The sequence below is a fragment of the Pelecanus crispus genome, chromosome 8 (genome assembly GCF_030463565.1).
Source record: "Pelecanus crispus isolate bPelCri1 chromosome 8, bPelCri1.pri, whole genome shotgun sequence".
NCBI classification, from domain to species: Eukaryota; Metazoa; Chordata; class Aves; order Pelecaniformes; family Pelecanidae; genus Pelecanus; species Pelecanus crispus.
In genome coordinates this window covers 27613302-27639487 of record NC_134650.1, presented here as the reverse complement: position 1 = coordinate 27639487, position 26186 = coordinate 27613302, and the positions used below count along the sequence as shown (strand labels likewise).

Genomic DNA, 26186 nt, shown 5'->3' with positions numbered 1-26186 from the left:
GAAGAAGAGCAAGAAGAATACGTGGCCACAGAGTGAAAAAGGTTATCTTCCAGGTGAATCATATTTAAATTGAAGTATCAAAATATTTCTATTTGATGACATTCTCACAGTTTACAGTTATTGACATTTTTAAGTGAATGTTAAATATTCATATTATTAACATACAAAGATTCTCCTTCACATTGACATCTGCTTACATTTTTGCAAGACCTCTTTTGCATCAATTGTTTTGCCATTAATAAGGAATGCAATTATCCTAATTACAGAATAGAGATTTAACTGTTCTAACCATACAGAGTTTCTACCTTCAAAATCATTCATAAAATACTGAAATCAGATCACCTATTTTAAAAAGGTATTTAAGTGACATTTTAATTAATCAGGCTGTACAGGAAGCACCACATTTTAACAAAGCCAAATGACATCACATTTCCAATCAATTTTCTTCAAATATTGGATGCAATGACAAATTTGGAACAAGTCCATTCGCCATCACCCCAAGTAAAACAAGATAATTCACACAGATTAACTCATCCCAAATCTTACCCTGTTTGAAAATGCAATATACACTGCAATGTAGTCTTAATTTGCATAAGATTTAATAGAAGTGTCCTATGCACAGTATGAGATTTTCTGCACACAACCTCATCTCAACTTTTCACCATTCAGCACAACTTTACAAAAAGCCTAAGATATAAAATATACTTAAAGCAGCTATCTTAAACATGATTTAATACATATCACCTTGGCAGCTGATCACTTTTGTTCCCAGTTTAACATGCTGTTGAATCTGATTGTAGAGTTGCAGTATCCCTTTTAAGAACTATTTAAAAAAATCCCTGAATAAAACAGAAGCCAGCCTGCGACTTCCTATGAGTTTCAGTAAAGTACTATATACAGGGGTATAATAACCACCCAAACTCACTTGATACAGAATAAAATCTAAGACAGATACTGGGGCAGAATGCATGAAAATATATATTTCAAGATTTATCATTTAAAAAGTGGAACCAATGAATTGTTAGCAGTTAAAAGAATACTGCAACTGTAACATTTACAAACCCACAAGTTTGAAAACTGATTCCAACAGCTCTGATTCACTGGGTTTAGCTTGGAAATAATGCAAAATAATGTCAGCAGTTTTAAGGTCTTGCAAATTTAGAAAAAAAGAAAACTGAAAGATAGATAAGAATGCATATCTAAAATAAAGCAGGAGCACAGTAAGGACAATCAAAATTCCAAAAGCCCATATTAAAAAAAAAACCCTAAGCTTGGAATGCATTGGCTTCCAGCCGTTTACAAAAAAAATAAAAACAAAAAAGTCTTAAATCTGCAATATCTTGACCTATTTAAGTGACAATTTTTATTACAGTTGAGAAAAATGGTTTTATAGCTGCATAAGTTTCCATTTCACTAAAATAGTGCCAACAAAAATAAGTTTGCATAGAAAAACAAAATTTCAAATTGCCACTGGCTACATGCTTAAAATGGGAAATGCAGGTATTGTAACATAAACATAGTGCAAACCATGGCAGTTCATGGTGATTTTGACTGCCGCAGGTCAGGAAACAGACCATAGTATACCCAGTTATCACAGTTTCTGGTCTTTTATTAAATCCTTTGCCAAGTAGAAGCAATGCACGTGTGCAGACTCATGGTACGCCTGCTGCTGTTGATTAACGTAGTTTGAGATCATCACCACTTCCTAGGTTAGATCCAGGACTAGGGTCTTGTTGTCTTCTTGCCTGCATTAATAAACACGTATTTACAATCAAAAAATGATTTAGAATTTATCAGTTTAGTTAATTTCTTAAGTGTATCAAGCACATGACCAAGACCATAACCAATTCTAAGGCAGAAACCTTACATTTCAAACAGTAACTGACAAATTAATTCTTAACATCAAAATCATTCTCTTTCCCCCTCAATTCAATAATCCCCCCGAACCAACAGGAATCTCAGAGGAGGGCCATGGATCCAGCAGTCAGGCACCGCCCTCTGTCTGGAGGGGCACAGAGCTGCCTCAGAGGCCCTCCTGCAGCCAGGCTGAAACATCACTTCAACAATCAGCAAGAGACTTCCAGAATAGTTAGGCAACAATTTTGTGTCTCTTCTTCCAAAACACATTTTTTTCCTGTGAAATTCCTTTCTGTGAACCTTTTCTGTAAATGTTTTCAGGATCAAGATTTTGGGGAGAAAGGCTACAATGCAAGATGGCAGAGTATATTACATCATTTTCAAATAAATCTCCCCTCAGTACTTTTGTGTGGGAAACATTTACTTTAGCTTTTTCTGGAATAAAGATACTTGTAATATGATAAAACACTAGCACAATTTAATCTATAGATTGACACACATTTTAACACTTCTTAAAGGTTGGGGTTTTACTGCAGCATACTTTTTTTTCTTTGGTACACCTGTGAAGTCACCAATAATACAAAAACTGAGGAAACACTGGTACTTATGATTGTGCCCCTGTATTAAAAAAACAGTAGCATAATTTCTCCTTTAAATAAATGATTTTGTTAAACAGTTTGAGTTTATGGCATTTTAAAGAGGAAATAAGGATGGTCAGTCATAGCAATATCAGTCACAGTAAAAGACACTGCTACCTACTTTCTCTACCTGTACACGTGCAGGCTGTTCTCAAGCAGCACACACAAATGCTGCAGGTAAATACTTAAAAACTTTGATACACCTACATTTTAATGCAGTATTTCAATTCTGGGTACTTTTAAGATATTTTAGTATCAATAGTTTTATTTAACGTTTACAGAGTGAATAGCTGGACTTTGGCCTGCAACTATCATGCAACCCAAATGGCATCACGGCCACACTCTCAGCTGGTGGAAGGCATCACTACACAAGCATTATTCGGTGTAGCTCCATTAGTTTCACAGCTGCAATAACCTGCCACACTCAGTGCTTCAAAAAAATGCTCTCCAAAAAAATGCAAAAAACAAGTGACCGCTTCCCTTCTTTGAAAGGCTTCTCATATTTTGTTGAAAGAGGCAGTAACAGACCTAATGCAGGCAGATGTACCACCGAAATACGCAGTTTAAGCAATTACCACGTTTACATGACCACACTGAACAATACGAGTACTTCAACTAAACTGTCACTAACAGTGACACGATGCTGCTCTTAGGTGTTCCCTGGGCTCTTCTGAGTCATATTTACTGACACAGAGGAAGCCTTCCCGCCAGCGCGGCAGCTGCCCCAGCTCACAGCGTGCTGCTTGTTTGCTCCCATCTGAAACGGCAAGCGAGCAGAGTCTGTCAACTCCCAAACCCTCTGGCATGTACTGCCAACACCATTTTCTCTAATTTAGACTTCTTTCTCTGTTTCCTTCTTCCTCCCTTATCTACCAGTCTTTTTGTCTGCCTAGTTTTACGCTCCCAGTGCAATTGGTTAGCTTCACCCAAACAGAGAACTGTTGCTCCCTTCTCCTATTTAAATACCAATTTAAAGTTACCTTTTCCTTTCACGTGCAATGATCCTATTCCAATGCACACAGAGTTCATTCAATAAATCCCTCTAGTAATCAGCATGTTTCCAGAGAAGACGATTCCCTCCTGCACTTTCTTTAGTGGTTGTATTGCCATTATTGTTTTAGAAACACCCTCACTGTTTTAAATACACAACTGCTACCTACTACACTTACATATCCTTACTGTTGCCAGCTGCATTTTAAATATTTAGGGGTGAGATGATCTTCTTGCTCTGTTCTATCTGCACTGGTCATACTCTGACTGAAGGAAACAATCTGCTTTTCCTACATGCAGAAGAACTCTGAACATGACAACCGACATCACTGCTGGCGCACAAACCCACAGATTTCTCAGTAATCTTTCTGCGGAATCGTGTTAAAACAAACAGCTGTAATCACATACAGCACTGAAGATTTTAAGTGCTAAAGGGCGTATTCTTTTCAGCCCCTGAAGCAACTCTTGCAAACAGCCCTCTTTGTAGAGATGCAGAATATTGGGGATGGCATTTCATTGAGACTTTCCCATTATTTTCAAAAGCCAAATCATTCAGCTTTGACTATCAAGATCACTGTGGAAAAGTTAATGACGGAAAGCCCACACTTTTTTTTTTTATTCAACAGAAAAGTAAACTGTGCTGTAAACATTTTTTCTTAATACAAAATGGTTGTTCAACAAGTCTAAATAGATACTTCCACAAATTTAAGATTAACAAAAGGATAACAGTTCCACTTTGCACACTTTTCTCCTATTGAACAGACTGTAACAAGATTTCTTCTGGTTTTAACTTCCGCCTTTTTCTTCTAAAAGTAAACAAAGGCATGCACTGTCTTTAACAATTACCAAAAATCTTACTTGTACCTATCTAGTTACCAATCCTGTACTCGACAAACATTTTTACACTTAACTAGAAAAAACCCAGCAAGTTAATTGCTGCTATACTACTGCTCTAAAAGCAACAGAGTTTCTTCTTCAGAAAACAGGTCATATGCACAGCAATTTTATTGTCAACTTTCAGTGAAGACTCCAAGGTATGGGCATATGGTTGCATTTATGCTTTGCCTAAAGTGGCCTTTTCTTTCAAAACATATGAAAGAATTCACATCATTCATGACCTCATTGCTACTTGTAGAGTTTGCAGAAGCCACTACTGAACAACTACCAGATTTGCCCTTTCAAGTGATATGCAAAAGGCATGACAAATTACCCTCAAATGTACCGAAAGCAGTCATTACAATATCTTACACTAGTATATATGGATAAAGGTGTAATTTTGCATTTCAGTAAGTGGGGATTTACAGAAGCAACTGCAACATGTTGGAATGACAGCTCTGTCTCACTCAGACACCCTCCTTTACTTGTGCTATACCGATATGCAAGAACACGTACACGTGAAACACGTTTATTCTATCAGTCACCATCCTGCCAAGGCGCATGTGCATAGCATGTAACAACTACAACTGTGCTTTACATGCTGGGGGAAAAAGAAAAAAAAGTAGAAGTACCATATATGTATATATCTAAAAAATAAAAACCACTCATAAAAGACAGGAGAAATCACCTTGTATGTAGACAGCAAGCACACTGTAGAGCATCAGGCATTGGGTGCTATTTTTGTCCAGACAATGGACAAAATGCAACTCTCATAAGAAATTCCCTAAGATCCTTAACACTCACTTGCAGAAGCAGTGTGACTACCAGTATAGTAGTATCTGGTAGTTCTCCTCAGTCTATTAGAGGAAGCTAAAAGTTCCCTTTTACAGATGTAAACATGGCAATTCCCAGAATTCTCTCAGTTTGGGGTCTCATACTCTCAACACAGCTAATCAATCCTCCGAATTGCAGTATTTGCTGTAATTCTTGAAATGCATACCTTATGACGCCATGCAGAAGCATCAGTGAATAATGAGCTCAGCTTCTCAAAGATTAAGGAGACTTGCTTCAGTTAAGAAAGAGGCATCTATCTTTGCCATTGGGAAATGGAATACTCTGCCATGACTCATGCATAATGAGTCATGAGAAAGTAGTTATTCATCTTATCTCAGCATTTTTAATTTTTCAGCGAAATGCTGATCTTAAGTTTGAAAGAACACTACTTCCAATGTTATTCATCTGCTATTTAGTGAAAGGATCACAAATATTTGCTTGCAAGAAAAACTTGTAAATGGTACACAGATCCCACCACAGTTGTAATTTTCTTAAAAGTGAATGTATTGTAACCAACACTGTCAGTTTCCTTCCAAATATCCTGAAATTGAATAGTTAATGCAATGGACACATAGGGAGTTTCAATACCCAAATACTTCACACTCAGCTTTCAGCACATGAAGCCATGCAAATTTTCTGCAATACGGAAGGAATTATAACTGGCCACAAGCCATTTAAAACCTTTAACATTGGAGACAGCATGATGACCAACTGAAAGAATAGCAGGAACATATCTGGCAAAAAAACCCAAACCATTTCAAAGCCTCCTATAATGTGCTGTTCTAGATTTATTCACACTGAATTCATAATGCTGATACCACAGGGGTAATAACTAACAAATAAGAGAAAAGTTACTAAACAAAATCATTTTGACTTGAGGGTAAACAAATGCAAGAAGTATCACCTGCAATACTCTTACACCTATTCTCTCTTCAACCCTGTTACCTCTGAGCTTTTCCCAAGCCTAAATGTTGTAGGGGCTAAAAGTTGCATCAAGAGATGATGCAGTAATATCTGTATGATATTAGTTTTCTTCTTAATAAATTAGATAGCTTGAAGTCATCAATCATTAACTTAGAATTGTGACTCTTTTGGACCAGGATCATGTTGGAGCATTTACATCTGTTACTGGGGCACTTAAGTAAAACAGATCTAAGAATAATAGCAATTAAGGAAGGCAGCACACAAGCAGTTCCTCCAACAGCCAAGACAGTCAGACACCATCCTCCTCCTCCAGCCGCTCAATCCTGAGCCATGCTGCAGTTGATTGTGCTTTCAAAAGTGCCAATGAAACTCCTTAAGCTGGCTTTGAGAAAGCATTTGTAACTACCCCCTTCCTGTGCATGTTCAGAGGCCTCCGACATACCTAAGGAAACCAACTCCTTTTATCACATGAGTTCATCAGGAAAAGATAATGCAGTCCCACCGCATGGTTTACATGATAGCTCTGAGAAAGCAGAACTGGGAAAGTTGGAGGTAAATTTAGTAAGGATGGACAGGGCTGCCATGAAGATGGCCCTCCCTTTCGATGAATCACTTAAAAAAAACCAGCAGGCAAAACTGGGACCTCTGAATATACACAGTGAAGTCACAAGAACAACAATATGCACTGCATATATAACTTGGGACACTGGTGAAGAGGAGGGAAGGAGATAATTTGAGGAATGGCTGTTGCAAAGAGTAGCCAAAATAAAGTCTCTCCATGGACAACTCCACTGCAATTCTTTAATTGCATTCTGGCAACTCCATACTGCTCAAACAGACAGAGCAGATGCATTATGTGCCTTGGCATCTGTCATCTATAATTTACTAAATAAGTGAAAAATCAGGCTATGTTATGAAAAACTAAACAGTGAACATTTGGATTCTCTTAGAAGGACTGTCAACCTCCTGAGAAGGATTAAAAAAAAAACCCCGAGAACCCATTGCAGATACTTTTCTAAAAAGCATACAACCACAGGACAAAAAAACCTCTAAAAAAAAAAAAGCCTGAAATAAAGAGAGCAATAGTCAGAAAAATGACCAGTGACAATCAAGCAAGCACACCTCCACATTAGTCCTGCTAACTGAGGCAGACCCACATCAAGAAGAGCAACAAACTGAAAGCTCTTCTCTGAACTGCTGGTTAATAACAGCCTCTCCCGTAGAGATCTGAACATGGTTAAAATGCTGGCCATGCCTCCACTTCAATTACCCTTACTCTATAGAAGAGTAGGGGCAGGGAAACTCAGCCTTCTCAGAATTAAAGTCAGCAAAACTGGGCCACTACAACACAGGAAGAATGACAGCTTATATATAATAGAACTTCTTTGGTCACAGTTATAGCCTGATGAAGCATCCTATATGCTTTCAGGTCTCTGAGAGGCTTGAAAAGAGACTCTCCCTCTCAGTCTGCACTTCTCAGAACAACTTTAGCTGCAGCAGCAAAGGGACCCCATCATCACTACATATGGCATCTATAAGCCGCTGGGCAGTCAGTAGGGGACATGATTTTTACCACATTCCTAGCAGGTGCAGCTATCAGCATGAGATTTTGTAACCTAGATCCAGTCTCTGGAACCGCTTTGTTTGCTGGCCGTAACATCCATTTTGCAATCACCTATCCTTTTCACTTGAACCTGGAAAGAAGTAGCCTTGATCTTTCTTAATTATAATGTCAAGCACCACTTAAATTATGCAAATAATGGAACACAGTCTCTCAAATTTGGTAAGAGATCTGGATGTTACACTAAAGTCCTTGTAGGACGATTCATGTTACGAACTCTATACCTGATGCTCTTTTTTATTCCTACATCCATTTTCATTGCCTTTTAAGCTTGCTGAAAGTAAAAATAAACAATTTTCTTGACAAGGGCCATAGATAGAAACCATTTAGCACCTACCTCCATCAAGATTTCATATCAAGCTTCCAATGATCTACTTCCTAGAAACAAGGTACTCTTCACTAAAAACACACATCAATTGTGTTATATGCTGAGTCTGCTCTCCCAGCACCAGCCGCTTGAGAGCTACAGAGCGCAACCAGGCCAAGCAGCATAATTTGCTTACCAACACTGATGCACTCTCTTGTCTCAAATCTTTGCAACAGTTGCATCTGTTTATATGTTATCATGAAGCTACAGATTCTGGTACACCACATTGGTAACTGGACTAAAGTAACAGCAAGCCAAGAAAGGCAAAAGCATGGCAAGAGTATAGCTCTATGAGCTTCAAGTAGAGACTAAAATTTTTACTTTTGTATGAAAACTTCTTTTCCAAGGGAAAAAAGCTTGAAATGCTCCCTTTTAGAAAGTATTGTTTGAAGGCTGGTATAAAGGTTATATATTTATAATTAATATTGATTGCCTCCAGACAGTATTCCTCTGCTGCTCAGCCCCTTTCTAACCTTCATTGACTGAAAAGACGCTTATATTACAGTATTCCCTGATTTGCAAGATTGATCTTCTCTGTACTACAGTCAGCATTGATTCTGTACAGCACAAATTGTTTTTCTGATATATGCATTCCATAGCACTTTTACACAAATACCAGCTATTTAAAGTTGTTGTGAAACAATCTAGTCATAACGTTACTGGCCTACTTGTACTGTTCTTGCATTGTAGAACCTTTTGAGGCAACGCATATTCACACACATACGTTAATGCTTTTGCCTAAATTATGTTGTATTCATCCTGAATATAAACAAATCGTATATATATATACACACACAAGCCTATACCAAGTCTGCACTACCCACTGCATATGAAGAATTAACAGTTTGGGTTTCTTTCACATCCAAAAGGCTGTATGAAAGGTTATGCTATTTTTACATCATTGTCAGTTTGGAGGGTACATACAATTAGTAGTCATTAAATTAATTCCAGATTATTTTTTGAGGGGAAAAAAACCCTTAAAAGTCAGACAGTTTGATGGGGGGGGACACAGGACCTTATTGGAATATTATATTTTCTTCTGAAGCAAGTTATACTTGACAAAAATACTTATAATTAGTTAGAGCATTTATTTACACTATTAGTTTCATCTTAAATTCCTTTTTTTTTTTTTTTTTTTTTTTTAAGAAAGGAGAATAACTTCACTGTCTAGAACCTTGGAAGAATAGGAAAGTTAGTCCTACTACTGATTTTGTTTCAATTGTCAACTGTTTACATTTCTGTAGCAAAATCCTGTTTTCTAAGAGTTCACAACTTCAGCACAATTAAATGAAATACATCTCTCCCATTTCAACTCATAATTCCCAACAAACAGTGAAAATATGTAGAAACCTAGGGCAGGACTGAGTATTTAAAACTTAGGTAAATTTTTACTCCAGCAATTTTTAAAGGGTGGCGTTGGAGGGGTTTTTTGGTGCTTTGCATTGAGAGGGATTTCTAGTGGAAGAAACACAAGTTTCAAAACAGGTTTTGTTTTCAGCAAAATGAAGGTTTTTAAAATGGGAATTTCATGCAGTTTCCTAAAATGGCTCTGCTTAGCCATTAATGTAATTTATATTTAGCACAAGACCACAAACAGACAGATTGCTAGACTAGACTGTTTCAGGGAAGAGCAAACCACTCTGCCTCTTTACTCAGTGTTCCTAAAATAAAGAGCATGGCAGTAATATGGGAATGAACACAAAATAGAAAATATGACATTTCAAAAATGATGGTTGAACAAATTATGCTGGAAAACTGAGAAGAGATCCAACTCACGCCTAGGTAAAGCAATCAGTAGAATATCCTTAGCTAAGCTCAAGAGTAACAGAGTAGGACAAACTGCACATTCAAATAGATCACTTCAATTTTGATGTTCATAGTCTGCCTAAACAAAATAAACCAACACAAAAAACGATCTGCACACAGCAACACACAAGATAGCCTCTATCCTCTTGCTGAAAATCCACTGCTTTGTCCCTTCTGCTCCAGTGAAGAGCTGGCAGGAGGCACCTGCATGCTGCTTTTCTGGACTGAACACCGGCCGTTACTTTCAATGTATTCTGATTTCACCAACTGGGGGCTGTTTAAATCTCTCAAAGTTATTCTGGACAGTGTAACACATTTTGTATCAGGCTACTATAGCCAGAACACCGAATAAAAAGCAAAAGTTTTTACTGGAAGACTCAAGCACATCTAGACAGCAACCTCACAGTAATTTCTGCAGAACACTTCTTATCCTGATACCAAACTCTGGTCATTCATACTGAAACCATACCAAACAGAAGAAAACACTAGGACTGACTTTCTCAACCAAGACACAAAGGGATAAAGAGGTAGTGAAAATTAAGTATCTGTCTCACTGATATCCCTTCAGAATCCTCAATCTCTTCTATCAGTTTGGCAAATGGAAACGTACAAATCCTTCAAGTTCATATACCTGTTCAATGACATCAGTTCCAGAATACACCCCTAAAGTGTAAGGAAACGTGGCCCAAGTTTCCTGTGGTGTGGCACTTGCTCACGGAAAGAGAACTCTGCCTTCGACTGGTATGAAGCCATTAAATAGTGCAAGTTTGCTACAAAGCTTCACAGAATCATTTATTTTTACAATGGTCTTTAACTGAGGATAAAGTCTTTCTTCATGTGTATCATTAAACATTTACAAAAACGTTGGAATGCTGAGAAGGTAAAAGTGAAAGCCACTGGAATACATTATTAATTTTGAAGGCATTAATTAAAAACACTCACTGACTTCGAAAGCATCTTTGAAACAAAAGAATCCTGAACAGTGAGGGAGGATTTGCGGTATCTGATGTGACCAAGCTACATAAGTTGATAGAAAAACCCAAAAGCGTCTTGTATTCGAAACTGAAACTATGTTAAAAATATAACAGAACACAGTTCAACTCAGAGGCACTTAAAAACTTCAATGAAAATTCCTAAATCCACTCACACCCTATTTACATTAGAAGAGTGCTGTAACTGCAGAAAAATATGATCACTTCTGGAAATTCAAGTACAACCTACCAACCACTACTGATTCTGCCCTCAGGTGCAGAGAATACATTCATTAAAACAAAGAGCTGTTGTGCTAATGAAGTCATCAATGGAAGGGATACTATGCGATAAAAGGCAGGCAAACAAACTTGACAGCACTCTTAGGGTGGGTTTTTGTTGTTGTTTTTTGGGGTTGTTTTTTTAATTGGTTGGGTATTTTTTAGGATACTTAAAAATGAAAATTAGTACAGCGATTATTCCCGAATTGTCACTGCACTTGCTATTCCACGCTCCCCGCCCCCCCAGCATCACCATTCTAATATCCAGCTGCCATATACAGGCCATTTTAACCGTTTTCAACAACCTTTGCTGATCACTCCTAGGCAAGGATATACCACTTTGTTTTAAAAGTCTACAGACAGACTTAGAATAGGGAATCTTTTCTACACAGAAAGCTGTATAAATAAAGAACTGAATGTGATCATTTTCATATGCTGCCAGGCTTTGGAAGGATAAATGTTTCCAAAGAGCTGGCGCCTCTGTTTTGGGTAGGAGTGGGTGGAATATTGCAGGATTCCCCTTCCCTCCCCCACTGAAGCAGAATCTGGTCTCTATTAAAAGCATTTCAGCTGTAATTCTACTGTCTGAAATATCCTGATTTTATACAGTGTTGCAGTTCCTAAAACAATCATTAACACTGATGAGATCCTGTTCCAGGTCTGGCAATTCCAAGTTTTACTGTCCATGCCAAGCTTAGCAGGAAAGAAAAATTTTAAGTTTTAGTAATGATGAAAGGTGCACAGATATCACATTAAAAAGATTTATGCTGAGGGGATCTTTATCTGTGTGTAGTATAACATACATAAAAATTCACTCAGCACACTTAGAACCCACCTTTTCTAGCTGCCCTATAAAAACCTTCAAGTACCATCTCTGCAGTGCAACCAAAGATACTATTTGACCTATTGAAATTATACAAACAGTACACAATACAGTCTGGACTAACATTTTTATAGCTGTCAGCAATGCAATCATCAGAAGGGTACAACTGACAAACCGTATTTCCAACCTGACGGAGCATGTGAGCACTGGAAAATTCAATACACATCATAAATACAACAAACACAGGAATGCAAACACAGGAATGCACATTTATGCATTACTTTCTATTGAGAATTCTGTATGATGACCATGAACACCTTATGTGAGTGCTCACTGATTAAAGTTCATTTGATTCTGCCTGAATGCTGCATTACAACACAACTGAAGTGAAAGTCAGGGAAACAATGGATGGTTTGGAAACCTGATTCCTCCTTAGGAATGCACTGTAAGTCTCTCTCTCCCCTGCCCTACCCCAAAAGATCCTGATTTTTATGCAGTCCTTAGACTCAGAGTGCAAAAGCTCATCTGTAAACATTCCAGATGTGTGGCCAGGATGTCTTCCCCCAAACACACAAATGAAAACTGAAATGTAAAAACCAATTATAGAACTACACGTAATTGAGGCAAAGACCTCTTGGTTACACATATTAAAACACATACAGTAAAATAAAAAATAAAGTACGCATAACAAAAGGTATTGCAATTTTTAAAACCCTCTATTTGATATAAGTTTGAAATACCTTTGACAATGTTTTGCATTCTGCTTAAACATATTTCAAGTCAGTGATTTTTCCTTTTCTTCCTTTCTGTAGGTGACCTATGCCAGTGCTTTAGAGCTGGGATAATGACCATTGTTAAGAGAAAATGGGTACTAGCAGCTAATAAGGACATAATTTAATACCAACTGCCTGCTGTCTTATTAAAAGCAAGAGTCTTTTCAGAAGTTATTGAATCCAGCTCCTGCAGCTGGCCAGGGATGTTGCTTTTTGTGTCTCAGTGTCACAAGTTTTGATGTCTGTCACAAAGCCCCAGATGCTTGATATTACTTTAATCTCACTGTTAATTGAAAGAGTTTTCGCACATCCTAGCTGCAAATAAGTGTTTTCTACACTTATAAGTCTCACAGAACTCCAGAAGTCATCTCAGGAAGACTCATTCTTTTTTAACCTTCAGCATTCAGTAAGCACATGGCTTCTTCTCTGTAGTAACAGGAGTGGGGAAGAAGTACACAGTAAAGGAAAATAAATCAAGAAAAGCTTGCAGTAAATTGAGGTCGGGCTTAAAGTTCCTACTGTGTTGTTAAAATTAAGGCAGGCTGCCACAGATCTTCATGAACAGCTTTAAGTTAATTCTACCCTCCTTTTGAACTGAACTTACAAGCAGGTTCCAGCTATGCTGTGACAGAGACAGAATGATTCGGGTAGTCTAGCTGTTGCTCCAAGGATCCAGTGGTAGCGAGGCCTCCAAGGGAAGGATTTTACCTTTGCTACAGCTGACATCTGACCTGGTTACATTAGTGTTTACAAGGAGACGAACACCAGCCATCCCTTTAAAGTGAGAGATATTCTCTGCATTTGTCTTTTCCCCTCTCATTCTCATGCTCAGTGTCTTCCATTTGTACTTGGAAGGGAAGAAAGTCTGTCTAATCATCTCAATTATCAGTAAGAATGCCAGAAGAAAAGTAGCTCAGCAATAACAATAATCAATTTTTCTAAAAACCTGAGAACTAGCAGATTGATCACATTTTATTATAGTAAAGTCAGGCTGTACTGATGAAGCAGGAAGTAGGAAACTGTAAGGGAAAGAAATTCAAAGTGTTTGTTTTCTCCCTGTTCTCTGCCTGACCTACAGCCTGCCTTAACTTGCCAACTCTCCTTATGTATTATTCGTCCTCTTACAGCTCTTGCCTTTCTGACATCTCAGAGCAGCTGGTTTCCATTCCCTTTTCTGGCTCCTCTTTTCTTGATCCCAATAATTTCTGCTCTCATCAAGAAAGAACAAGATTCAGGACTGTGGTGCCCTAAAGAAGCAAAGAACAAGATAGGGGGAACTATACCAGTGAAACAGAGCAAGACTCCCTGCCAGTAAGAAAAAGGTGAGAGGAAAATAAAACTAGCCTGTACAAGAAAGCAGACTGTGGCATCTGATTAAATTCACTGGTAACGTTTCCCACAACATGGGATAGTCAGCTACAAAATTATGTGCCCACAGCTCCTGAAGCCTTTCCTGTGTTCATGAGAAACGCATAGGCCAAAAGATCCCTCTCTGCTATTAAAGTATCCTCTTAGAGAGAGATGGCAGCTCTGTGAACAAACATATCCTTACAACTTAAGTACCCACAGAAAAGGCCATCTACAGAAAGGAAAAAAGGATAAAATCAGAGAATTCTTATTAAAACTTCAAAACCTTGAAATTCATTTGACAAGAGTTAAAAACAATGCAATTTGCAATTTTTATATGACAACATCAAACAGCAAACAGAAAATACACAACACTGAACAAACAGACAAATAAATGGAAACAATCTAAAGTTTTGGGAAAGTACTAACCAGTTACTGACAGCAGCTGTGAAACCCTCACCTCCATTTCCTCCCGATGAGACCTGTCTCTATCCTCGAATTCACGAGTTCTTCGCCGAGCTTCTTCAAAGGCTTGTTGTGCCAATGCATCCTCCTGCTACCAAAGCAGATGACACAGAGTGACACAAAAGGCTACCCTCGTTTCTTTTGAGCATTAGGGATCATTTGGCAGCAAAGACAAGTATGTCCTACAGAATCTGCTAGAACACACGTGATTTCCAGCAAATGCCAATATAGGTTAATGAAATAATACTCACCTTCATCAATGCAGTAGAGAGGACCAAGGCTGCAACACAGCTACTACTAAAATACATTTTCAAAGGGTAACTGCTTTTCAAAAGTAGTTTAAAAAGGTGCTGTTTTTTTAAAAGCTAGGAATTCTCAAAATTTATATGAAAGAGGCAATACATTTTATTCTCCTTATAAAAGGAATTTTGAAGACGGTATTCAAAGGTATATTTAGATAGAGTTCACTAGCATCATTATATAGGTAATGGTAATTTAATTCTGTCATTTAAATAGAAGTATTATCTAAATTACAAGCCAAATAAATCCTCCATTTTATCAAAAGCTGCTGAAGCTGCACCAATATGAACATTCGTAACCCTTACGCATCATTTAAATTTAGATGCATAAGAAAGTGCAAAGTAGAAGTTATTCCTGCACTAATTCGTACACATTTACATACAATGCAGAAGAAACCTGCAGGTTTTCAACAGCCCTGTTTATTTTATTTTCAACAGTGGCTTATGCACAAGAATAGATTTAATAAATTCATGCTCAAAAAATCCTTTGAATCGTGTTTTCTCTTAGAAAAGGTTTTAAATAAAGTGTTATTAATATGCAAGCCATTATTAATTGGGTTACAAATTATTTCTCTTAAAAAGACCTTTTAGCACATATTTTGCTCAGAATGAAAACAGATGGCTCTTTTCCCTACCAGACTCTTAAAACGTTCAGGATGGGGGAGTCAAGTCTGAAGAGGTTCCACAAAACAGTAAGGGATAAACTGTATCGCTTCTCCCCGCTCTTAGCTCCTCAGCTATAATTACTACTAACTCAGCTTATGATTCCCACATACACACAAATGTTATTTTCAAGTCGATAGATTTAAAAAAAAAATCCTAACCTTGACTGTTAGAGGACAAAAACATGTTGAGAACCCAACTAAATTTTAATATACCAAGGGATTAAGTGCATTAATTTTTTAATTTAAGATAAAGCATCTCTAGTCTGAGAGAATGTTAAATTGCTTTTTTTGCCATCGGCACAATCGTGCACCCTGAAGCTACTTTGTGAAATGATGTGAATGAGTGCCCCTTGTGGCCTAACACAGTTAAATACAAACATCTGCCAATCAATAACTCTGCACAGCCAGGTCCCCGGAAAGCTATGCTGAAAGGCAACGTTTAAAACTGCCTATAAGATAACATTTTAACACTACCTACTATTTTTAAAAGTGGAATTTGGCCCTTTATAGCTGTCTTAATGTTCATGCAATGCATAGCAACCAAGGTCAGACAGTGGAAAGTTTGTTCTTAATAATGCAGAAGGATAGACATAAAATAGATAAGCTTGTCTCCCAGATGACTACAGAAAACCTGCCTTATTTCTAATTTACAAAAGCTATGTATGCCTTTATTACCCTCTTTTTTTTTCTTTTTAAACAGACTTAAATGAAAGCAGATTTTTTTTATAAAAGATTTTTGCATTTTTCCTTCATTCAAAGTGGTCATGAAATAAAAGGCTAACATATAGCCTCAGCCAGAATATTTTAAAGAAATGGTCATAACCAAAAGAAACTAAATTAGAAATTCATAGGAGAAGAATCAGTATGTTGACATCCAGAATGAACACATGTTGACAGCTGAAACACTGGTTTACTAATGTCTGAGAAAGGGTAAAAAAAGAAAGCATCAGAACTTTAAGTAAAAAAAAAAAAATCTGCTCTACTGCTGGTGATGTGTTAGAAATTAACAAGCATCTCAGGATCTTCTACAACAGGAATTTAACAAACTTTTTTCAAATGTCACTCAAATCTAGTAATTCTAGTCTACTCTAATTTGGCTGTATGTAACCCAATCATTTATCCATCTTAGTTTTAATCAATAAAAATGCTCCTGGTATGAATCTACTAAGAAAAAGAAGAATAATAAGCAAGACACAAGCCATATCAACATGAGAACAGAACAAAACAAACCCCCCAACCCAGAAAAACAAAAAACAAAAGAGAAGCTTAAACACACCCCTGGCTCACACTCACACACCCCCTCCAGAAGCCTAGCAGGAGAAGACTTTGTGAGAACAGCCATTAATAACCAAAAAATCTACATAGCAAGAATGCTCTATTAAAGAAGAGATAAAAAAGTACTGAAGATAGAAACAGTTTTTTAATGACACTCAAGATAAATATCAAATCAAGGAACATATCAGCCCAAAATGAGGAAGATATTCAAGTACGTATGTAGAGCTTTGTGTGTGTTAGTCCACTGAAGTCTGAACAAGCAGCTGAATCAGGGTCTCTAGTAAAAAAAAGTAAGACTGCTTAGCAGTAAGACATTAATGGGCTGTGAACTAAATAGAAAGAACACTAGCTTGAAAGTTGATATCAATGTACTTTATTGTTATGCATGTGGTTTTTCTTCCTAAAATTATTTTTTGACCTGGTGAAGGATAGTATAATTTTCAAAGTGTGGCAGCAAAGAAAAATTTTATCTGAACCCAGTATTAGTTAGTAAGAAGTGGTAAGAAACAGGAAAATTCAAGAGCATTACATTTGTATAAGGCAAGCCTTCCAGATAATGGGAGTAAGGGGTGCATACAGGGGTGTGCGTGAATGACAATAGGACTTCTTATTACAAAAGACAGTGGGGACCACAGGCACTACACTGCACAGTATGAGACACTTAAACCCGTTCTGACATCAGTGTTATTTTGGGATCAAAGTCAGCAGTTAGGTCAATTGCCACTAGCAATATTAAAAGTTTTAAAAAAAGAAGCAAAATGACAGAACAGGAAAAAGGAAACTGAAGAATGTAAAAGATTGCCCAAATGTTTACAATACTAACAAACACATACATAAAAAACACAATGCAACATCAAGGGGGCAGCTACTTCTCTGTGTCTGTATAGTGCCTTAGGACACTGGTAACTCTTAAGTACTGCTACTACTGTAGCCAATAAGATGACCAATGACCTCCTCATAATTGCTGAGAAGCACAAACTGAAAACTAATTACACACCTGTAACTGAGTGCAAACATATCTCTGTAGATTCACACTGTGTAATACCTCCAGCTCAGCACCCTGTACTCAAGAAAGCACTGACACCTGAGAGTATACATACGTTCCCTCAAAAAAAAAAATCCCAAACCCAAACAAAACAAAAAATCCCCCAAATCCAACCCAAACATACAGTCAGTGCACAAACACTTTCTGAAGACAGCAAAAAGGAATTCCCAAGTATAGTTAAGACAGTGTATACGCATCAGGAAACTAAAATAATCCAAAAGCATGCAAAAACATTTATCAGGAAATTAAGAGAAGAAAAATTGAACCCGCAGGTCACCTGACCACCCTCCTTTTTGGAAGGGTGCCCACTTTTTTCAGGAACTATCCAATTTTGGAAAAGAATGATACTATCTCCTTCTGAGCACACATTCAAATCAGTCTCCTCTCAGTTCAGAAGTCACGTGACTTAGCATCCTGTATCAAACTTAATTGTCATAGATCAAGAATCCTGGGATTTGTCTTGCACAGTCCTCAGGGGTCTACATTTGACACTGCTTTGTAAGCCAATACAGTCTAAAGGCCTTCTAATCAATGGAGTCTACAGCAGTTACTCTCTTTACAAAGAACACGCTGCTGCAACAGAAACTTAGAAAGCTCAAATGCCAACACCCAGCTTTGGAAGAAGCGAATGCCACAGCGAACAGCAGCCATCAAGTAAAAGCTTAGTTCTGTGGCTTTTCTAGCAGATTAACAAAAGGTGGCAGGACTATTCCCAGAATAGCATTCCCTCTCTTTCTAAGCATCCCGAAGAAAGCATGCAGGGCTGTGACTGTTTCAAAGACACTGTTTTGACACAAAGTATTTTGATTTAACCCAGAACATAGTCACAATTAACATGATCTCATTAATGTGCAAATTGGTTTCTTAAGTTCGGTAAAGGCAAGGCACCACAGAGCTTGCAACTGTACATATGGCCACATAAAATTTGATTTGAATACTTCCAGCTCTTGAACAGAAACAAATTAATCAATATGCCCTCCAGTTCTGCATGCCTGGAATAGAGGAGTGCTCTTTGTATTTAGGTGGAATCAAAGGGTTCCTACCTGTTAAATAGTGACCAACTAACTGTGGCTGTAGAATGACTAAAAAGGAAACTGCAAGGAAGTGAGGGCTGAGAATGAGAGGTGCACAGTGGAAATAGAAAATGCATCCTTATTTAACTCAGTTCCAGTGCACAACTGCCAGAAGCAATCCCCCGAGGACTTAGTACCCCCCCGGGGAGGGGGGTGGGGGGAGCATAAAGTCGAAGTAAAGGTAATTTGGGAAAGCAAACAGTTTGTGTGAATAATAAGTTTTTGCAAAAATCACCCATATGTATAAAATACATGAGGTGTAACAAAGACAGACAAAGGGAATCACCAGTGTCATGCAAAGCAGTTTAATTATTAAGATGAGTGAGTTGTTTTGGGTCCCTGAGTTTAAGGGAACAAAAGGAAGGAGATAAAGCAAGCTCCAATTTTATTATGTTATCAAGATGAAAAAGACAGAGCTGCCATTTAAGAGACATTGAACAACAGTTCAGAGTGAATTACTCAAATTTCCAGAAAACTTGGGGGAAGTCACGATGGTCTTGGGTGAAAGAAGAAGTCTTCAGAGAGAAGTTAGGAGAAAACTGCTATATACAGGTGCAGAGTAAATTATTAAGAATCATTTGCTAGAGTACCAATACAGAACTTGGGGAGGAAAACAAAGGCTGCAGGAAATTGCTCACCCTTCTTCTTTTCTCTGCACGCTTAACAAACCCTTGTATTCAGAGGCACTTTAGACTATGGCTTCATACAGTTCTAACATTTCTAAATTATCAAACTACAGAAATGAACTGCTGAGTTCACCATAAAATACAGATTGTAAGTCATGACTCTGGTAATTGATGTTACTACCTCCAATTTACTGTCCACTGCAGAGACAGGCAATCTGTATGGAAGCTCACACAAACCTGGTGCTTTTAATATCAGTTAAGTATCTCTGTTAGCAAGCTACATCTCAAAAACAGAGGTCTGTCTCAAGTCTGACTAAATTAGGGAACCCTACAGCTGTGTAAGTAAAATTTAAATACGTGATATTTCCTCTGTGCTACTCTGTTCTTGTGGATGTCCAAAGATTCAGCTGCTAGACAGTCACTTTGGTGGTAGGAAGTAGGCAGATAGGAAGTCAGTTTCTCAAAAGCTGCCATACCTTAGAGCAGACAGTCTACCACTGCTAAGAGAACAAATGGAAAAACCCTATTCACACCACCCATATGTAACAAAAGAAAAAGCTACTTACAAAAACCACCTTAAAGAGCTAGAATAGACTTGCCAGTTAAATTGTTTCAAGTTACAGACACAGCTTTTCAAACACTTTAAAATTTACTACTCTGTAGCATAGTAATCATGTTAAGTCACCCACAAAGTTGTAAACTGCAGATGATCCCTGCCCCTAATATTGTGATCTAATTAAAACACTGGTTTAGATACAACCACATATTTCTGAACTTCTATACTGTAAATTGGCTTTGGAATTTGTACTCAAAGTGAAGATGGAAAACAAGTAAATTAGAATGTGTGATTGCTACCTGACTGCATGTTTCCTTCCAGAAGGACAAATGTCTAAGGCACAGTAACCATGGGCAGTTGGTCTTACCTGTGCTCTCTCCTCATCAAATTCCAGGCAGCCCATACCATCCAGTCTCTGTAGATCTATCCAGCCTTTCCAGATTACACAGACACCATTGAGAATCATAGGTGCCTTCAAGTACACCTGAAATAAAAGCAAAACACATACTATGAATTTGAAAGCATTTACACACGTCTGCACAATGAAAATACTGATGTGGGAAACTTCTATATGTATTCTTAGAAGAACATCCAAACCAGCTGGTAACATGAGACTCTGCTTAACAACTTCTCTTGCCTCCTTTCCAAGACCTCATTTTAATCAAGTGAGTACTGTAACTTTTGCCTACTGTAGTAGATGGAATGAATTTAAGCTGTGTTCTCATTTTATAAACTGGCGTGCACCAAGATTTGGTTAGAACTCTGTTCCTGCTTTCAGTTAAAGTAACTGTTTTTCTTGTCAGCTTACCTTCGTGTCACAAAGGAAGTGGCATGCTGCCAGACAGGGAGGATCCTTTACAACACGTTTAAAAGGTTAAACAAACACATGCTTTCCTACTCCCAAGAAGCACTGTATTTCACCCCCATACATGAGCTCTTTCAACAAAGAACAAGCACCAGTTTCAGTCCTCCTCAAATTTACAAACTAATCAGAGTTTAGTAAAATAACACTATATATATACACCATGCTAAAAATGAGAAAGTCTTCCTGTGTCTATTCTAGCATTTGCGAAAGGCTTCTCAAAAGAAGGAACACCAGATGATCAAAACCCATCTACAGCATCAATGTGCACTGTGCATTGAGCTGCAGCAAGGAATAATCATGAGCTTAAGGCCCTACATCTAGATAATGGTAGATGATACAGTGAATTAAAGCAGAAGTATTTCCCCTTCTAAAGACCAGAGATTAATCTCCACACAGGAAATTTAAAAAGACGCAAAATACAACACTAAATGAGTTTGACACCCTATATTTAATGACATCAGACTTTAAAAAAAAAAAAAAAAGCAAAATTATCTAAATTGCTGGGGGGTGGGTGTGTGTGTGTGTGTGCGTGTGCAGAAATCAACCTCCAGTAGTTATTTCAGCCTACTTGGCAAGTCAAACCCCTCATGGAACAGAAGTTTGTCTATGCTGAATTGCCAGAGAGGCAAACCATGCATACATGCCAGCACTCACTTCAGATTTAAAGACTGCCTAGACATTCAAAATCCTGTCGAGCCTTTTTGGCCTTCAGAGTGGCCCAGCTAGGAAGAGAAATTTTCACACAGCACCTCCTCTAATAGCTCTAACTTCATCCTCTGGCAAATCATCAAAGTATAATTGATATTTAGCACTATAGTGCATTTCAAAGTGCCACGACTGTGCCTACCTGCTCAGTTCCACACTTACCAGCTAAGGTCACTCAAGCAGAAAAAGGAAATGCAAAGAGTTACAGGAGGTACAGAAGGAAGGTTAAGCCTTCTTTATGCAAAGGCTGTCCTTGTAAAATTAAGCACTGAACAACATGAAAGGCAATCCAGAAGTGGAAGAAAGGGAAGAAATAATATGAAACCAACTGACAAACAAGTAATGTTGTTTGCAAAAAAACCCCCACATTTGATCTCTGAGCTTGATTTTTACAACTTATCACACTTCAGTATGAAGTGACATACTCTAGAAGTTTGAATTAGTACAATATGCCGTAGCCCAGTAACAAAGAAACTAAAGTTAGTTCAATAATATCTTCTTTGTATCAGCTTTCCTACTGCAGGGTCTCCACTAAAAGCAGCACAGTGGTTTTCTGTCCTTGTATTCAGACTAGCTACGCAAGCCATCACACCTATGTCTTCTGTGATGACAGCACACTATGCAGGGTGCAGATCTACCAGCCAACAGCCTTTGCGAGCAGAGGCGTCAGAACCCCCATGAGTAAGATGTGGACTACCAGGAAACCACCTCCCACAGCCCTCATTTCAAGATTAATAATTTCAAACATACAAAATGCATTACTCCCTTTCAGCACAGTCTTCACTCATTCATCCTACAAAAATTAAATGAAGTACGCACCATTAATTTAATAGATGCATTTAACTGTTTTGCACTTTTAAACTAATTAAAGAGTCTATTAGAATCAAAAGTCATTCTCTTCTAAGAAGAACGCAGAATAATTCAAGAGAAAAAAAGCACTATAACATAACTATGATTCTGTAAAGATGAAATAGTCTGTACTCTAATGCCAGTTAGTTTTTGCAGATGCAAACAAGCATTTTGCTGATCTTCATTTAGGGTTTACATTTCACCTGGCCTCCCCTGTTCTTCTGGCCTACAACAAAAGCCTGGGAAATCAAAAGTTACACAGGGCTTCCCACAGATGACAAAACCTAGCTTTTCAAGTTGTCCAGAATGAGTGTATTTTTCATTTGTTTCTATGACTAGGAATATTATGCTGCCACTAACTGCCTCGTTTCAGTGGCTGTTCAATTGCCTTGGTCACTGCCAAGTTGTATCATGTGCAAACTTCGTAGCTCAGTGCAAACAGTAGGCAGCTCAGATGAAGTACTGAGCCCTCAGCAGCTGCGAGTACAATGCCTTATGCATCACCTGGAAGCCTGAGCAGTCCTGAAAATTCTGTGAAAGTCTTCAGAAGTCAAAGGGGAAAAGGGAAACAAGTTGACAGAGCCGATGTGATTACTGATGCCTACTATCTGCCCTAAGCACACTGACCAACAGCTGAGCTGCTGACAAAGCAGCCTGTGAACCACTGGCATGCAGCCTGACCTTTCAAGATAAAGTACTCTGCCCTTGCTCCTGAATCAGAGCCCTTAAAGCCTTACACCACTGGATTCAGCAGGTCTTCAAAATTCAGATAATAAACATTTTTCACCTCTGAAAGGCTGAATTCCTTATCAAGATATTTGAGTTTTGAAGTTACTATATAATCACTCAAATTTAGTATAATTCATATTGAAATCACATGTGCTTATACAGGAACTTTGCTCTCATTAAAACACACAATAAAGCATACTGGTGCTTTTTCCTTTATTTTAGAGAAAGGAATTTAGACTCCTTTTCCCCCTCTCCTCATTGTGGAGAATGGAAACCACCTAAGACTGTAGCCAAAACCGTTTAACCACGTATTTCCTTCTTTTCAGATAAAGCCATGCTGGTTCCCTTTCAATTTCCGAACTTAACAGAATTATTAATACGTTACTGCTCTTGTCTATGAGCACATGATCTGTTATGGCACAAAGTTGTCTTTTAAAAACTCTCAGAGTTCTCTATTCTGAAAGTTGCCTTAAGACAGTCACAGTAAAAGAGCAAAGGCACAAGCCACACTGTTTCTATGAAGACCCCAACCTCCCCCCTTAGCATTACTGAGCTATACAATTTGATTAGAAGTAGATAAAAGGATGTCTTTGTTAGAATAACTCTTTCAAGGTTTTGTTGCTAAACCCAGATTAACTGCATTTATATAATTTTATAAATCCTCCCCATGCCTCCAGGTGCTTTTCATAATAATGTCTGGAAGTCAGTCTTGCAAAACTCAGACACTTAGGTGAAAAGCACTAGAGAGCAGCAGGAAGAAGGAGGGGTTGGAAGTCAGGCAACTGCCAATTTCATATTCAGTGGACAAATTTAATGGTACATAAAGAAACACCATTATAGGGACATACAAGAGGAAAAGAAATATTATACAGCTGCCTCCTTTCAGAGTACAGTCCATCCTATAAACCAAATGAGGTACAGCTTTTCTGACAGTGACAGTAGATGGTTGTGTACCTAAGTTAAGCATTATTATACACATGTTGAAGGAGGAGAGTAAGTTCTCCCTCATTTTGCACACTCATTTGCCACACACTGGCACAGCCAAAGCTAATTAGTTTGTTAGATTTTGAAACCGAGGTAAACCGTAACATATTGAAATGTGCAATTTTTACTAGCTTATACCAGCTGAATTTTTGTTCAGGTGGCTGTTATACAAAAGTTTTGTTTCACCTCAAACTACATCTTCCATTTCAAACTCCTACTAGAAATCAAAGTAGCATTAGAATTATTTAAACAAGAAAAGTAGACGTTACTTTTACATTGGAAACAGGCTTTTAGTGTTAGAACAAATATTCTGCTTGCTGAATGAACAACTAGGAAGAGTAAACACTCTTATCTCCTGGCAGATTAACTGGATGGAGGACGAACAGCACCATAAACACAGGTAAACTTGAGAAGGTGCTGCATGAATACGTTTGGCTCTAAATTGTTGAGCTGTGTTCATGCTTTCTTGGCCTACCAGCTGGCTTGATCTCAAAGACCTCGGTGCCACACCTTCAATATATAGTGTATCTCACCTTCCTTTGGTACTCTTTCAACTAATCTGTTGTTTCTTTTCATCTGCATTTAAATAAGCAACCCTCTCCTCCAACTCCAACTAACTGGGAGTTAGCTTTGTCATTAAAAAAAAGGCAGGGACTTGGCTCCTGTAACACCATTTGTTCATATTTTAAAAACCAAGCTTGATTTGAATATAGTGAGGCAGACAGAGGACAATTCTCAGCGACTTTAAAAAAAGCTACTTTACTTGAGCACAAGATGCAAAACCTCAGTTTCACACCCTATTTTAGTCCTCTAGTAAATCCTTATCTCACAACACCAGGGTATTTAACTGATATGCTATAGATATGCTATCTGTATGCTCCATCCACACATCCTGCAGTTACAGAAAATGTTCCTTCTCCCTAAAGCAACCAAGCCATTTCCTCCACCAGAGGTTGCACACAGTTCTCACCACCCACTGACTAATGAATCAGCACACTCACAACGGCCGCCGATGGGACCAACTTCACCCCCCCAGGAAACACCAGTCCCCAGTGAAGTGGCGCAGTCCCCTCTCTTCTGTTTTCATTTTCCCAGCACGCTGGAGCAAAACGCATTCTTTTCAAAGAGGCTCAGTTCTGACTCACGGTCTGCCTCATCACACACACATCTGCCCATTCATAACTGCTCACACAAGCTGCCTCTCTCTTGGTTGAGCCAAGTACATACGACCCAGTTTTGATCCCACCTTCCCCTGAATCATACCCCACTCTTAAATATTTAAACAGCACTCTCCCCAGTGACTTCATATATGAAACACTGACCACTAAGAAAGAAACAGCTGTAAACATTTACTCCAAGTAAGAAATTGGTTAAGGCTAACATCATTTCAGCTTCTCGTAACATGGTCTGTATACACTGCTGAGTAAAAGGAGACTACCTAGTCGAAGTCTTAAAAGAGGAAATTATCTATTCGCCCAATTCCTTTAACAGAAATCTTAAAGGAGTATATATACAATTTTCATAAATAAAATGCTGTGGTCTTGCCATACAGATTTGGCATGACTGTTTTAAAATGTAAAGTTGAGTCAGTCCTTCCTCCCCAAATACCAGGACTCTCACTTGCATATCATAATCAGAGAAGGGTTGCTAGCCTGGGTTTCAAAAAGGAGGCAGAGCATAAGAGAGGAAGCAACATATGAAAGGAAAAAAAAAAAGTTTTCTAAAACTTTGCAACAGAATTTATACACTAAAATCCTCAATTATTTGGGGAGCAAAACAGAATAGTACCTTCATTAGCATAACAACAACTGAAGTTACAGCAAAAGCTAACAACTCCATACAAGGCTTCAGACTACGCTTTTACATACCGATTGCTCATATTTTAAAAGAAACTAGTGAAAAATAACAAAGTCATGAACAGAGCTTACAGCACTTATCAGACTT

The 26186-nt window shown here is 38.0% G+C and overlaps 1 protein-coding gene across 3 annotated transcripts in view; it reads right to left on the bottom strand.

The window, feature by feature from the left end:
• Positions 1–1451: 1451 nt before the first annotated feature.
• The window catches only part of CBFB (core-binding factor subunit beta), a 40409-nt gene continuing 15674 nt past the window's right edge, over positions 1452–26186 (bottom strand). For 2 of the 3 annotated variants that reach the window (XM_075715295.1, XM_075715296.1), the window contains 3 exons: positions 20478–20594; positions 14567–14662; positions 1452–1745 (listed from right to left, as the gene is read on the bottom strand). In XM_075715295.1, coding sequence (XP_075571410.1) covers positions 1677–1745; positions 14567–14662; positions 20478–20594 — 282 coding nt within the window. In that variant the 3' untranslated portion in view covers positions 1452–1676. The remainder of the gene's footprint in view (positions 1746–14566; positions 14663–20477; positions 20595–26186) is intronic. The other variant, XM_075715297.1, reaches the window with a different exon arrangement.